This window comes from Microtus pennsylvanicus, chromosome 4 (assembly GCF_037038515.1).
Source record: "Microtus pennsylvanicus isolate mMicPen1 chromosome 4, mMicPen1.hap1, whole genome shotgun sequence".
Classification (NCBI taxonomy): domain Eukaryota; kingdom Metazoa; phylum Chordata; class Mammalia; order Rodentia; family Cricetidae; genus Microtus; species Microtus pennsylvanicus.
Window position 1 is genome coordinate 24,022,688 of NC_134582.1, and position 14,881 is coordinate 24,037,568.

Below are 14,881 nucleotides of genomic sequence, written 5' to 3' on the forward strand. Positions count from 1 at the left end.
CCCCTGAAGTCAGCAGTTCTCCTGCACTGGGGTGAGCTTCGTTCACGCCTTTCTCTTATTTCTTTCCCGTTACTCATGGAAATATTTCTTCTTGTTGTCTCTCTTTCTGTGGGGGAAAAAAACCAAACCAAACCCATATCCCAACACACACACAGGCACACACACACACAGGTGCGTGCACACACACACACACACACACACACACACACACACAGGTTATCTCCTAATCCACTTGAACAGCATACCTAGGCAGCCTGTGTTATTGTATTTTATTTTACTTTCTGTTGATTTTTTCTTTGTTTAGATAGATTTTCACATACCTCAAGTTGGCCTTGAACTTGTTACATAGCTAGGACTTAGTCTGAGGCAGCTGTGAAAAGAGAGGGCTCCAGGAATCTGGTGACATCTGGATTTGAGAAAACTGAAAGTGCCTTGAGTCACACATGAGATGTGAAATCTCAAACCAGCACGTGACTTCTCTGAAGGGACCAGAGGTTCCAGGGATGCAGAGAAGCAAGTGGGGCAGGTAAAGGCGGTCTCCATGACTGTCAGAGGGCAGAGGGCAGCCACCTGGGGGAGGCTACCTCCTGGGACCCTCTGTTCCACCCTCAAGCTTTAGTAAGTTCTCACAAGGAGGCCATGGACTCTGCAACTGGGGGAAAGGGAGGAGACAGAAAATGCCCATTGAGAACCTCCTTTCTCTTTCTCCTTAAAATCTTTCTTGTTGGAGAAGCAATCTATTCTTACCACAGAAAACAGCTGTAAGTCACGTGAAAACGAAGCAAAAAGAAGTGATCCTCTGCTGCAGTTTATGGGGAGGGACACCCCCCCTCCCCCCCCCGCAGGCAGCACAGACCTCTAAGTTCTTCCCTGTTCTGGCTGCAGGCACAAAAGCCAGCAGAAGTAGGGTGGCTCTGGACAGGGGCAGTCCTGGCGGTCTTTGTGTACCTTCTCTGGGGACTCCAGGTGCTGCTCTCCTCTGAACTGGTTGAGACTGGATGGATTTGAGAAAGAAGGCACAGGGTCTTGCGTCCCTGGTTTTGTGATTTGTAATGACTTTCCCCCCCCCCCCCCGACTTTTGAGACAGAGCTCACTGTGTAGCCAAGGCTGGCCCTGAACTCAGAGCCGCCTTCCTCTGCCGCCCAGGTGCTGGGATCAAAGGTGTACATTCTGGTTCTTAATGCTGACTCCGCATCAACGCCAGGGCTGGGTTCTATACCCAGACGTCCCTGACAGACATGGATGTCTACCTGCCCTTTACCCAACATCTCCCTAGTCCAAAATAACCACATGCAGTGCCGAGAGTACACGCAGGCATATACACACAGTGTAAGCAGAGAATATGGTAATATATTTGCACATTTGGCTTCCCCTTGGTTTTACAAAAGGGGATATAATCATATTTGAACCCCCTCTTGGTAAAACTTTTGCTGAAAATAGTGAATGGAAAAACAAGGGAGCCAGGTGATGGTGGTGCATGCCTTTAATCCCAGCACTCGGGAGGCAGAGGCAGGTGGATCTCTGTGAGTTCGAGACCAGCCTGGTCTACAAGAGCTAGTTCTAGGACAGGCTCCAAAGCCACAGAGAAACCCTGTCTCGAAAAACCAAAAAAGAAAGAAAGAAGGAAAGAAAGAAAGAAAGAAAGAAAGAAAGAAAAGAAAGAAAGAGAAAAGCAACGGAAATGCCAGGCAGTTTGGGAAGGAACTGAGATCCTAAATCTCTGTCTCTCCAGCAAGATGGTAATTTCTGTCTGAGCGAAACTCTACTGTGTGTTTTATTTTAAAGGTTTATTTATTTATTATGTATAGAGTGCTCTGCCTGCATATATACTGGCAGGCCAGAAGAGAGCACCAGATCTCACCGTAGATGGTTGTGAGCCACCATGTGGTTGCTGGGAATTGAACTCAGGACCTCTGGGAGAACAGGCAGTGCTCTTAACCCCTGAGCCATCTCTCCAGCCCCCTGCTGCATGTTCTTGCTGCACCAGTGCATCGTGTCCTTGCTGTACAAACCATGCTCTGGTGCCTTCTACCTAGTAGGTGCCCGGCACTTGTGGAGTGGAAACACTCTGAGTCACAGCTAGCTGTCCTTCATCCATGGTGTGCCAGGGGCTAGTGTGGTCCTGTATTGGCCTCTGAAGAAGCCAGATGACTAAGGCCCTGATGTACCATGAAGCCCACAACCTGGTATGGTTCAAAGACCTGGATAAGGCATTTCCTGTGGGATGACTAGCTGGGGGTTATGCACAGAATTTGGGGCCCAGTCCTACCAGTTCTATAACTGACAGATATCCACACTTGAATTAATCGAAAGTTTCTCCTAAAATGCCATTGGAAGCTGAGAGCCAGCCATGTAGTAGAGGGTGTGGTTGTCCCCATCAGAATGAACCCTTCAGTGATAGGTAGGAACGAACAAGATTCTTAGCTTTTAACTCATGCTGGCGCCAGCCTTGACATTTATCACAAACTCCTGTGTCTGTTCTCTGCTCTCTCAGCCACTCCTCCCAGGCTCTGAATACCAGCTTCAGGCTCTCCTGACCCGATACGGCCCCGAGAAGCTATACCAGGTGACGAGCGACATCAATGGGACTGGGACTCTGGACTTGACCCTGCCACGGGGCCAAATTGTGGCCCTTCTACAAAACAAGGATACCAAAGGCAACAGCAGTCGCTGGCTGGTGGACACAGGGGGTATGTGGACCTCTAAGCTCTTCGTCCCCTTTTGGGAGAGCCAGCTGCCAAGAGCTGATAGGGAGGCATGGATGCTCTTGTGTGCCAATCTGGCTGTGCAAATTCAGGAGACAGGAGGCCAGAGGCAGATGCAGTGGCTCAATCTGCTTACAGTGACTCAGTGGTACATGAAATGCTGATACGATTCAGGCTAACTCCCCTATCCAGTTCCTGGGTGCTGTGCAAGCAAGACTAGCCTTCGAGAACTTACATGCTATTGGGTGATACGATGTGTGGAAGGAACTTGAATAGTACCTTGAAAAATACAGATGAGTGATGAGAAGGGATGATCGGATTCCAGCCGCACTCTCAGAATCTGATTTAGGCCCGGGACAGTAAGATCTCCACTGGTTGTGGCCTTGGGATGTGCTGCTAAGGTCTGGGGTTCATGCGTAACTGGGATGAAGGGAAGCTCTAGTGTGAGCCCAGGCTAACAACATAGCCCAGCAGCATCTTGTAAACGCGAGGGTTGCACAGGATTCTTGTTGGAGACCCACAGGCAGTTGTTTCGCTGTTCCACAGTGATAGAATAGCTACTTAAGCACTTTTATGTGTATTATAAAAAATGCAGCTAGTTCACAAGCTCATGATGGTATTGATATTACTCCATGGCATAAGGCCAAGCTTTAGTAAGCAAGGCAGTTTTTAAAAATTGAGTGGAGCAATGTATGTTGATGCATACCTATAATCTCAGCATTGGGGAGGCAGAAGCAGGAGAATGACCACAAGTTCAAGGCCAGCCTGACTGTCTAGAGAGATATAGGGACTGTACAGTGAGACTTTGTCTAAAATAATAATAATAAATTTAAGAAATAAATAAAATAGAAAGTGGCACGTTTGAAAAACACATCTGTGGGGGTATAATATAAGGACATTAGAGGGAGGTTCCGGGGTTTTCCTGCCTGGGTGATCTGAGGGAGGCTGAGCTCAGTTGCATAAGCAGAGGTAGTGTCAGTGACACAGACTGACCTCAGATTGGTGCGGAGACTGTAACTTTACCTGGGAAGCAGGAAGTGATGGATGTTCACGATGACAGCAGCTGGGCAGCACAAGGGTCGGTGCTGGCCAGAAGGAGCCCAGAAGGACAGCATCACCAGTAGAAGGCTGCCCTGGTCCTGAGAGCTGGGGAAGCAGCCTTACTCTGGGTGGCCACTAGAGGGATGCGAGCAGTGCCACCCATGGGAAACAGTTGTCATGCCAGCCCAAATGAACATCTGCCAGATGTTTCCGTGGAAAGCCTCTGTTCCTGGAGGGGTGAGCCAGCAGCAGATAGGAGCAGTGAATACAGGTGGGGCGGTGGGGGGAGATCTCAGGGTTCCCGGATGATCTTGTATCGTCCCTTTAATGCTGGGAAGCCAGGCACTTGTATTTGCTGGCTTTCCCCACCATTGAAAGGCTAGGAAGCTGACTGGCAGCCACTGAACCTTCTCCATGTTTCCTAGGACACCGGGGATATGTGCCTGCTGGAAAGGTCCAGCTGTACCGCCATATCATCCCCAGTGAGAAGGAGCTCAGAGGCCAGACAGTCACACATGAAGACTACTGGCTTCCAACTCCAGAGCCCACCCAACCCTCTGTCCCCACTGTCCCAACGGTGACCCAGGTGAGTCTGGGAGAGGGCTGAGGGCTTGCCACCCCTCATCTGCTTACACTAGGGCTTGGATCTTTCCTCTACAATTAAAGGGTCTGCTCCTGGTGAGGTCAGGCTGTAACCAGTGATGAGTTCTTATCCTGGCCAGGGGTGGGACCCAGACGGAGGGACTTCCCATGAGAACACCAGGGAGTTAATCCATCACCTCCACCAGCAGGGCAAACAGGAGGCCCCCATTCACTCAGCATTTGCCAGGTGCCTTACTAAATGAGAATGAAGGTGCCGGACAAGCTTACAGCCTGGAGGAAATGGTGACTAGATTAGCAGTGTGAGTGTGTGAGTAGATGCAAGATTCCCTGCTGTGCTAAGGTCCAGAGTTCCAGGAATAGAGAGTTAGCAAAAAATATGCTAACTCATATTTTAAATTACCCATCTCCATTATCTGTGTATTTCCATGAGGCTGTGGCTTACCCGGTAAAGTTTTGGCGTCTGTCTCTGGAACTACATGGCTTCTCTTGACTCCTCCTCCTTTCTCCCAGCATTCAGTTTAGTTTCCCCCCTTCCAACACCTAGCTCTGCTCTACCCTATCACAAGCTCAAAACAGCTTCTTTATTAACCAATGGTATTCACAGCACACAGAAGGAAATCCCACATCCTAAAGGGAAGGATGTTGTTATTGACACTTGTAGATGATCACAATGAGGCATAGGGAAGTTAGACAGTAGTTTGATTAATGCTCCCCCCATTTTTTCCTTTGAGACAGTGTTTCTCTGGCTGACCTGGAACTCACTCCGTAGACCAGGCTGGCCTTGAACTCACAAAGATCCACCTGGTCTGCCTCCCTGAGTGTTGGGATTAAAGATGTGTACCACCATCACCCTTATTGTTATCTCAGGTTCAATTTTTTTCCCCTAAATAGGAGTCATGTCTCCCAAATCTCACTATTCCAGGTTAAAAACTGGGCTGGACAGATAAACCAGCTCCCTTGATCTGGGAAGGGAGAGGCTGCTGAGGCTACCTACAAATGTGGCTGTAGGGGGTTCTACTGGGTGGTGGTGGTACATACTTTTAGTCTGAGCACTTGGGAGGTAGAAGCTAGAAGCCGGCAGATCTCTGAGAGTTCAAGGCCAGCCTAGTTTACAAAGTAAGTTCCAGGACAGCCAGGGCTGTTACACATAGAAACCCTATCTCAAAAAAAAAAAAAAAAAAAAAAAAGCCCCTGTTCTGAAATCAGGCAGACCTGACTGTTTAGCTATGTGATTGTCATAATTGTGAGTTCCTGACTTTTCTAAGTCTCAATTTCTGGGGGAAATGGGGCCACTACAGGGATGGCATTGTTAAAAACCAAAGCCTACAAAACTGTTAGAACAATGTTAGAAATTACTAGCCACAGTGCTAGCGGGCATAGCGTCTTCGGGGCTAAGAACGTGCTTGGGAAGTGATGTATGGCCAGCAATAGAGACTGGTGTGTGTGTGCAAGGACGACACCCTTGATGGACTGAGTTCAGCATCCTGACCATTTCCGTGTCATCCTGTGTGTTTCAGGTGGTGGCAGCGTACCCTTTTGTGGCCAGGAGCCCCCACGAACTGAGTCTTCAGGCAGGCCAGCCTGTAACCATCCTAGAAGCCCAGGACAAGAAGGGGAACCCAGAATGGAGCCTGGTGGAAGCGAATGGACAGAGGGGATACGTGCCTTCCAACTTCCTGGCCAGGACCCCGGGCCCAGCTCCCTGGGGCTGGAGCCTGCCCTCTTAGCCCACCCTCTTTGGAGCCCCCATTTCTAAGAAAAGGGAGAGGCTTTAAGGCTGGGTGACCTAGCAGGCTTGATGCGAAGCAAATGGGGTGGGAGAGGAGAGAAGGGCATTCAGAAGGCAGGAGGAAGTGGTGCCGAGGCCTTACAGAATGCCTGGTGTGGGTGGCCACGTGGGCGGTCCCGGCATTGTCACTCATCTGCGCAAAGAAGCCACCTCCACGCTAGGACTTAGCTAGGACTTGCCACAGCTTGAAGCTGGTCCCACCTGTGCCTCTTGCCTCTTTCATGTCTGGGATGAATGTTGCCTGTGTACCAGGTAGCCGCAGGTGGGGGCATCACTGGCTCAGTAGTCCACAGTGCTGCCAGAAGCCACCATTGCTCACCAGTCACCTTTACTTTCTTGTTGCCTCGAATCGAGTTACTGCAGACAGTGAACTGTGGAGAACCCTGCTCAGGGAGAAGCCCTGGGCACAGGCGGTTCTCCACTGGCTCTGGGAATGGATATGACCTACGCACAGTTCTGGAATGTGCCTACAAACCCAGAGGTGGTTCCAGGGAAGATGGGGATTTGAGGGTGGATTAGCAGGGTGTGTGGGGCTGATGGCAACGGTGTTTCCTATTGCTGTTTTCTTTGGACTAGGCCGCAAAGGGACTTGGCAGTCAATCACAGGGGAAGCTCTGTGAGATAGGTGACTGCTGGCTTGGTGGAGAGGAATAGCTTGGTTTCCCAGTGCTGGATTGAAGAACCAGGGAAACCCAGGTAGCCTAGGTTTGCCTCAGAGGGTCTGGAAGCAGCAGAGAACCATTGTGAGATGGATGTGGGGTCTTAGGCATAGGATACAAGTGCAGTTTTCCACCAAGAAGGAAGTAAGTCACAGGGTACAGTAAGGACAAGAGACTGAGGATGCAGAGGCCCCTTGTCAACCAGCAAGTGTGACACCCGTGCAGATATGGTCAGTGGCGTCAGGCTGGCCCAGTCCTTGGCTGGCCTGGGTCAGTAGAGAAACAGTCCTGCCACCACCTCTCAGGTCTGTGCCAACAGTGCCCTCTTAAACCCATGCTCTGCTTTGAGGTCCAGTCTACATGGATTAACATTTGAGACATGCCCTGTTAGGGGATGTTGTTTTCTATTAACCTCAAGGAGTGTGCAAACTAACAAGGTTAGGAAATCACTAGGTGATATAATCTCATGGGACCATGATAAACGCACAGTGATTGTCTGTAGCTGATGGAAACAGAAGCCCCTTAAGAGTAGATCCTGTTCCAGGATGACAGACCTAATGGGGCAGCGTCGGGCATAGTTACTACTGGACAATGTCCCTCGGCTGTTTCTTTAGGTCAAGAGTCATTGGAAGATCCCGAGATTGAAAAAGGTGACCCACTGTGACCTTTGTACAACTGAGAAATTAGGGATCAACCCTCTGGAGCCAGAGTGTAAAACAGGTAGCTATTTCAGCGTTTTCAAGACGACATCCGACAGCTCAAGTGCCAGTTGGTTAGCTCTGGCTCCTGAAGGGCTCTTGAGAAAGACATCCCTGTCTGTGTCAGACCATCTGCAACGCGCCTCCCCTGAGCTTGTTAAAGCACGAAGCCTGTCTGACGCAAGAGCAAGACTCCCCAGTCCGTTTCCCAATCTCGGGTTCACTCCAAGATGTTCTCAGCTCACTTTTCCTTTCTGTTTCCTTCTCAGCCTCCTGGTAAAAAGAGGAAGCAGGGACAGCCAGGTGGCAAAGCAGGACCTGTACCTGTAGCTTCTACTCATTTTGGCTGACAGCTCACTGTATGTTGAGATTCTAGCTGGGGTTCTTAGCATGGCTGCTTGCTGCAATGACCAGGGTAGCTCTACGCTGCAGCAAACCAGGAGCCCACCCAGAGACAGCTGACGGCTTCAGGTTGGGTATGGCCATGGCCTTGGGCTTCAGGAAGGTAACCAGGTGAATCTCACAGGCAGCTGCCTTCAGGACCTCTGCCCTAGACACGCAGAGGTAAACAGAGGCAGGAAAGGGTAAGTTAGGTTGTGCCCCAGCTGGGCTTTACGCTAGCTGTCCAAGCAGGAAGCTTTAGAGGCAGTTTGGAATAGGACAGCCTGTTCTGTCAGGGCCCAGAATATGTATTTATTAAGTGCCATTAAAGGAGACCTGAACAATATTGGATGCTCTTGTAGGCATAAGGGAGAAAAATGAGATACACTTAGGACCAAGGCTATCTCATGAAGGGGAAATAAAAATGAACTCAGTACATGCGGGTTATGGTTTCTCAGACCAGCAGTGAGATTAAAAGTCACTGGAGAGTGAGAGAAGGCATGCTGAGAAGATGGAGCGTGGCCTGGATTTTCTCCAGGGGACTCTGCGTAATGTGCCTTTTGCCCCCAATGCCTAGAGCCATCGCACTGTGTCTTATTTATTTCACTCTTGGGCTGTCACGTGCACGCTCACAAAGATACTTGCCTAAGAATGGAACAGAACTCCCAGGAGTTCACACGGTATCCTTGTTCCTCAAAGTGAAGACAGAATCCGTTAACCCGTTGAGATCCAACTTAGTTTAGGATACAAGGAGATTGTGTTATCCAAGGGGAGATGAATGAATTCTTGGTTAGCGTGATGCGCATGATGGGAACGGCTGGCAATAAAGGGCTTTCTGCCGCTGGCTAGTATACCGTTCACTCACCGCTCTTGCTAGATGTGAAAATGTGTCTTGTTCATTCATGTGTCTGTGTGTTGGCTGCACACCCTTGGTGCCTCCAAGATTTGGGCATTGTTGCTGGGTATACAGCAAGACATCAGCTAGATGAACTGTGTCATTTCTGAACCCACAGTCTGGGCAGGGAGGTAGACAAGTCGGCCCTCAGTTCTGAGTATAGGTGTCAGGAAAGGGATAGGGCAGAAGCTGGAGCCCAAGGGAGGTGCTGAGCTCTGACCTGGACTTGGTAACCAAGGAAAGCTTCCTAAAGGAAGTGATATATGACCTCAGACCCAATGAACACCTGAGCTTAGGTGGTCAGGGGAGCATATGCAATAACTAGAGGTGGCAGCAGATAGCAAAACTGAAAGACTATGGAGCCAGAATGCAGGGATGGAGGGATGTGGCAGAGGCAGTAAGAGATACGTTAGTTGGGGCCTGGAGAGACGGCCTCAGAGGTTAAGAGCACTGATTGCTCTTCTAGAGGTCCCGAGTTCAATTCCCAGCAACCACATGGTGGTGCACAACCATCTATAATGAAATTTGGCGCCCTCTTCTGGCATGTAGGCAAACATGCAGACGGAACACCGTATACATGATTAATAAGAGAGGGGCAGGTCAAGCCAGCAAGGCAGAGAGTTTCAGATTGTCTATGGAGCCACTGAAGCAGTTAAAGGAGAGGAGTGAAATGCTCAGGGCTGCAGTTTTTGGGAAATCACCTGGCTCTGGCTAGGTGCCTGATGTGCCTATAGATGACGACACTTTACAAGGACAGAGCGTGCTACTTCGTTTCAGAACCTTGCAAGCCTCTGTCATGAGCCCCAAGTTAGAGGTGTCTAATACATATCACATAGATAAGCATCACAGAAGGTGCAGGAACACTGAAACCCCGTCTTTAGGAAATCCCCTCCTAACTGGAGGCATACTAGGGTCACACAACTCTCTGGGCCTGCAGAGTTCAGTACTGCGGACAACATAGGACTTGCTTGGACCAGGCTTAGAGGTGCTAAGACAAGGGGGAGACTTGGGGGGCTAAGGTGGTCATGGTGGGACTCACAGGAAGAGATGGGGGTAGATTGAAGAGAAGCAAGATTAGGAAACCAAATGAGAGAGAGAAATCTCCAGCTAGAGGAAGCCTGCTCTTGGGAAGCCCAGCACAGACACATCAGGGCAGATGTGCACACAAACTCACGGAGACTGTGACAGCAGGCACAGGGCTGGACAAGCTCGAGCCAGGTGCCACCCCAACCAAGAAGCCATTTGAAATTGACAGCTGTCAAGAGAGAGGAGAATCAGAGTCAAGGGGTGGTGGCACATGCCACCATGCTTGGGAGGCAGAGGTAGAGGTGAATCTCTGAGTTCGAGGCCAGCCTGGTCTAAAGAGTGATTTCTAAGACACCAGGGCTACATAGAGAAATACGGTTGACAGAGAAAGAGGAGGAAGGAAAAATCAATTTTCTTCAATAAAGTGACATTGGATATATCAACCATGCTCAGAAATGGTTGACTAACACAAATCAGTCTTTATGGTAGGTTGGTGTTTTGTTTTTCTTAATTTTATTTATTTATCAAGACTAAGTCTTGTCAGATAGCCCTGGCTGACCTGGGATTTATCTGCCTGCCTCTGCCTCCTGAGTGCTGGGGTTAAAAGTATGTGCTGTCTTTTTCGTTTGTTTTTAATTAATTTATTTATGTTTAATTTTTTCCTTTGATTTTTCAAGACAGGGTTTCTTTGTGTAGCCCTAACTCTCCTGGAACTCACTAGGCTGGCCTTGAACTCAGAGATCCACTTGCCTTTGCTTCCCACGTGCTGGGATCAAAGGCATGCACCACCACCACCCAGCTTTTTTTCCCTCTCTCTTTTTTTTTTGGAGGGGGCCCACCCAGCTTTCTCTCTCTCTCTCTCTCTCTCTCTCTCTCTCTCTCTCTCTCTCTCTCTCTCTCTCTCTCTCTCTTTTGAGGGGGGAGATTCGAAACAGGGTTTCTCTGTATAACACCCATGGCTGTCCTTTGTAGACCAGGCTGGCCCAAAACTCACAGAAATCCACCTGCCTCTGCCTCCCGAGTGCTGGGATTAAACATGTACACCCCCAGGCCTGGCTTCTCTCATTTAATTCCTAACACCACCAAGAACAGGAATTTCTGCACAGGAAAGTTAAGTTTGGGGATTATGACTAAAAAGACAGATGAGCCCGTTGCCATGGCACACAGGATCGGCACATGCTGGAGATGAAGTGGAGGTCGTGAGTTAGAAGCCGGCCTGTGCTACACTGATGGGAAGAAGGAGGCAGAGAGGGAGGGAGGCAAGAAGGAAACAGATGAGCGAGCTACAGATAAAGCTGGGTGGTAGAGTGCTTGCCTAGCATGCATAAGGCCCTAGGTTCAATCTAAAAAAAAACAAAAGAAAATTTAGTGAATGGATTGCCCAGCATCCTAGCCACCCAAGATGCTGTAGCTGTGGACCCAAGTTCTTGCGTTACTCCTTGTCCTAAGTATTTGGAGCTGCTCTACCAGAAGAATCTCTAAAACAGCTCTTCCATACTAGCAACCAGGTCCCAGTGGCGAGAGCTGGGGGTCCCTAGAAAGGAGTTGCTACCTCCCAGTCATTACTTTGGGGGCCTAGTGGGGAGGCTGGGCAAGTTAGAGGCCCCCAATAAAATTCTATAGAGACTATGGCAAATGCATCTGTTGACTGTCTAGGCCCTGGACTTGGTTCTCCTCCTCTTCCTGCTCCTCCTTCTTTAGTTCTTTTGAGCCAGGGTCTCTCCATTACATGGCTCTGGCTGCCCTGGAACTCACTCTGTAGACCAGGCTGGCCTGAGACCCAGAGATCTAGAACAAGTTCCAGGATAGCCAGCGCTACACAGAGAAACCCTGTCTCAAAAAAAAATAAAACAAAAAACCAAAAGAATAACTAAAAAAGAGTTTTTTGGATGTGTCAGTAGTTAAGGACACTTGTTCTTGCATAGTTTGATTGCCAGCATCCACATGGTGGCTCACAACCGTCTGTGTCCAGGGAATCTGACACTCTCTCCTGATCTGAGGGCACACAAGGGCACACAAGTGGTACACATATATATGCAGACAAAACACTCACATAAAATAGATAAGTCTAAATTTCTTTAAAAAATTAAATGAGATAATCTTTTTTTTTTTTTAAAGACAGGGTAAGGTGTTCTGGAACTAGCTCTTGTAGACCAGGCTGGCCTCGAACTCACAGAGATTCACCTGCCTCTGCCTCCCAAGTGCTGGGATTAGAAGTGTGTGCCACCACCACCTAGGCCTGAAAAAGAATTTTTAAAAAAAGAATTAAATGAGACAAAAAGAAAGGGTTTGAATGGTTGAATATTGATGCTAATGGAGAAAATATGTGAATTGTGACCACCAGGGGGCAGCAGGGCCCTTCTATTAATCCATGGAGGCTTTGGGGAGGCTCAAACTGAAATGCCAACGCAGGTAGCTGGGCTAGTGAGGCAGAGAGAAGGGCTGGGGGCGGGACATTAGGGGAGAGTGGGGACTGCATTGGATTGGAGCTGCCTACCACGTCTGAAGCGTTGCAGCTTCCTGGCTCCGAGTCAACGGCTGCTAGCTGCATCTGCGCACCACTGGCGGCTTCAGACTGGCTGACTTCTCAGACTAAGCCAGAGGGCGGAGGTTTTGTTAGGCTTTTATTACTTTTGCTTGTTTCATTTTGTCCTAAGCCAGGCTTGCCCCTCGCTTGCAGCAATTTTCCTTCCTCAGCCTCTGAAGCTCTGGGATTCCAGGCGTGCGCTGCCATGCCCAGCCTTGCCCTCCTCTTCATATGGAAATCTCTATGTGGTCTACAACAGGCCCACCTTTGTACCTATGACTGAATGTGGGTTGACTGTCCTGGGTGGAGGATCTCCCCGGAAGAAACAGGGTTGTGTCTTGACTTCTCTGGACATGAATTTCTCTCCCTTGGATATTTGGGATGTGTGGGTTCCCCCTGGTGTCATTCCTCTTGGTTACTACTGATGTCAGTTTTCTGTCAGCTCCTTGCACTTACCAGTGAGGGCCACAGAGAGCAAGTCACCAAGGTTCCCTGAGAAAGTGAATGGCGCACAGATAAATCCCCTTTCCCAGCGTTTGGCTCATCTACGCTCAACCACAGAGTTGTCATTGCCGTGGGAGCGCTTGAGAAGAGATGGAGGAATTTATAAAGGTTGAAGGGCCTGTTTGCCTCAGTGCAGGAGGCCTAGTAAGGAGGGATGGCCACACCCCTGGGTAGAAGCCCCTGTCTGTGTGCTTGTCACGAGTCCTCAGGAATCGGGGTCTCTTTGGAACCTGGGTGGCGTCTGAGCTCTTCACATTGGCTGCAGATAGAGGCCATCCCTGATTTCATCCCTGATTTCCCAAGTGGCTCAGGCAGAGGGAGGGCAGAAACTGCAGCTATGCTTGCTGAACGGCTTGCTCCCATCTTCCTGGTTTCCTGCGCTGGCAGGTGTGAAACATTTCCAAGGCTCTTTTGCCCTCTGCTCAGCTGGTAGGTTGGATCCAGGGGAGGCCCTGGCCGGTGGGAGGAGCCAAGGTAACCCCTGCCTTTCTCTGCTTATCTGCTAGAGGGTGGTCTTTCCTGTGCTTCCATCTCCTGGCCCCTGGCCACGCTGCACAGGCCTGGCTAGGCTGCCAGTGTCTGTTGGCTGGCTCCAAGTCCTGCCCACCAGTGGGTCTCTCATCTCAGGGGTCCTCAGTCCAGGTGTTCAAATGCCATGCTCTTGTTAATTACTGGACTGTATCTTTCCCCTGTAAAATCCACCGCCTGTGTTAAATTCCTCCTAACTGCAATAGAGTGGGTTCTGGTTTCTGCCTAGACTGATATATCACAGAAGCCAGGTTCAAGGAGAGCTGGGTCTTCAACTACTTGGGTTTCTCAGAGACCCCATCCTATGAGAGCCACTGGGGACCTTGACCAATTTGGCCTGCACTGTCCAGGGCCGAGGGAGCATCTTTTCTCCTCACCTGGAGCTACTGAAGTGCCTTAGCTCCAGACAGCTGAGTAATGGCTAGAGGAATCTGCTGAGCTGGTCCCATCTGAGCCAGCTGAGCCTATCACGGCAGGTCCCCGAGTAGATAGTCGTGAGAAGACCCATGGGCCACGGTATCAGGGCAGGAATGTGGGTGAGGCCAAGCTCTGGAGGAAAGGGACAGGAGGAACAAAAGTCGGAAGCTATGGTGTCTCCAGAGGGGCAGTGAACCCCAGGTCTAGGAGAAAGGGCCCTAGAGACGGGGCTGCTTGTCTTGATTCAGGGTCTCTGGCTCCTGGGTCCATCAATAGAGAGTCAGAGCAAACCAGCATGTTAGTAGCCTTAATGAGCTCACAGGGCTGTGGGGAGGGTGCATGAGGGAATCCACGTTACATGATTAACCCAGGTCCTATCACATAGAAAGCTCTGAAGAGCAGCACTTAAAAAAAAAAACAATCTCAACAAACCTCAACAGCAGCCATGGCAGCCAGCCCCTGTGGAGTTCTTCCTGTAGGTACCCCAAGAGACAGGCATTGGGATTGAGCCCCAGCCTCTCCCCTGAGGCAGAGCCGAGCCCAAGGCTACAGATCTAGTTGCCAGAGCTGGAAAGGTCGGGTCAGGAGAAAGAGCAGTGAGAGCTGGAGGACACTGTGACCCTTGGGCACTCTCCCGAGGGATGGGGAGCAGCAGGTGTCCAGCAGACACAGCCGCAATGGGACACTTGGGGACAGGCATCTCACGGTGTCCAAACAAGACAGAGGTCAAAACCAGGTTACACCATGGGCAGCCGGGTTTCAGGCTTTGGGCCAGAGTTCAAATAAAAACCTACAGGGGACGGAGGCATCTTAGTGACACCACCGTAATGTTGGGAGATAGTATTGAGAAAGGGGTATAAGCAAGGGACTTTGTGCTGGGCCTTGGAGACCCAGCCTGGAGCTGCCCCCAAAGCCTTGCATCTGGGGAGAGGTTGGTTTTTAGAGCTAAGGGAGCTGACTAGGGGAAATGGTATGGGAATAAAGAAATGGAGCCACCAGGAGCCCTGATTTTTTTTCCTTTGCAAGCTGCTTGTGTTCAAACCCCGACCCACAGTTGTGGACTGGGTAACCTCTTTGAAACAAGTTACTCAATCTCTTATAAACCTC

The 14,881-nt window shown here is 49.9% G+C and overlaps 1 protein-coding gene across 4 annotated transcripts in view; it reads left to right on the top strand.

The window, feature by feature from the left end:
- Arhgef37 (Rho guanine nucleotide exchange factor 37) overlaps positions 1–8,455 on the top strand; it is a 39,206-nt gene extending 30,751 nt beyond the window's left edge. For all 4 annotated transcript variants that reach the window (XM_075968526.1, XM_075968529.1, XM_075968525.1 and 1 more), the window contains 3 exons: positions 2,496–2,691; positions 4,173–4,333; positions 5,868–8,455. In XM_075968526.1, the coding sequence (XP_075824641.1) occupies positions 2,496–2,691; positions 4,173–4,333; positions 5,868–6,077 (567 nt within the window). In that variant the 3' untranslated portion in view covers positions 6,078–8,455. The remainder of the gene's footprint in view (positions 1–2,495; positions 2,692–4,172; positions 4,334–5,867) is intronic.
- The last annotated feature ends 6,426 nt before the right edge of the window (positions 8,456–14,881 follow it).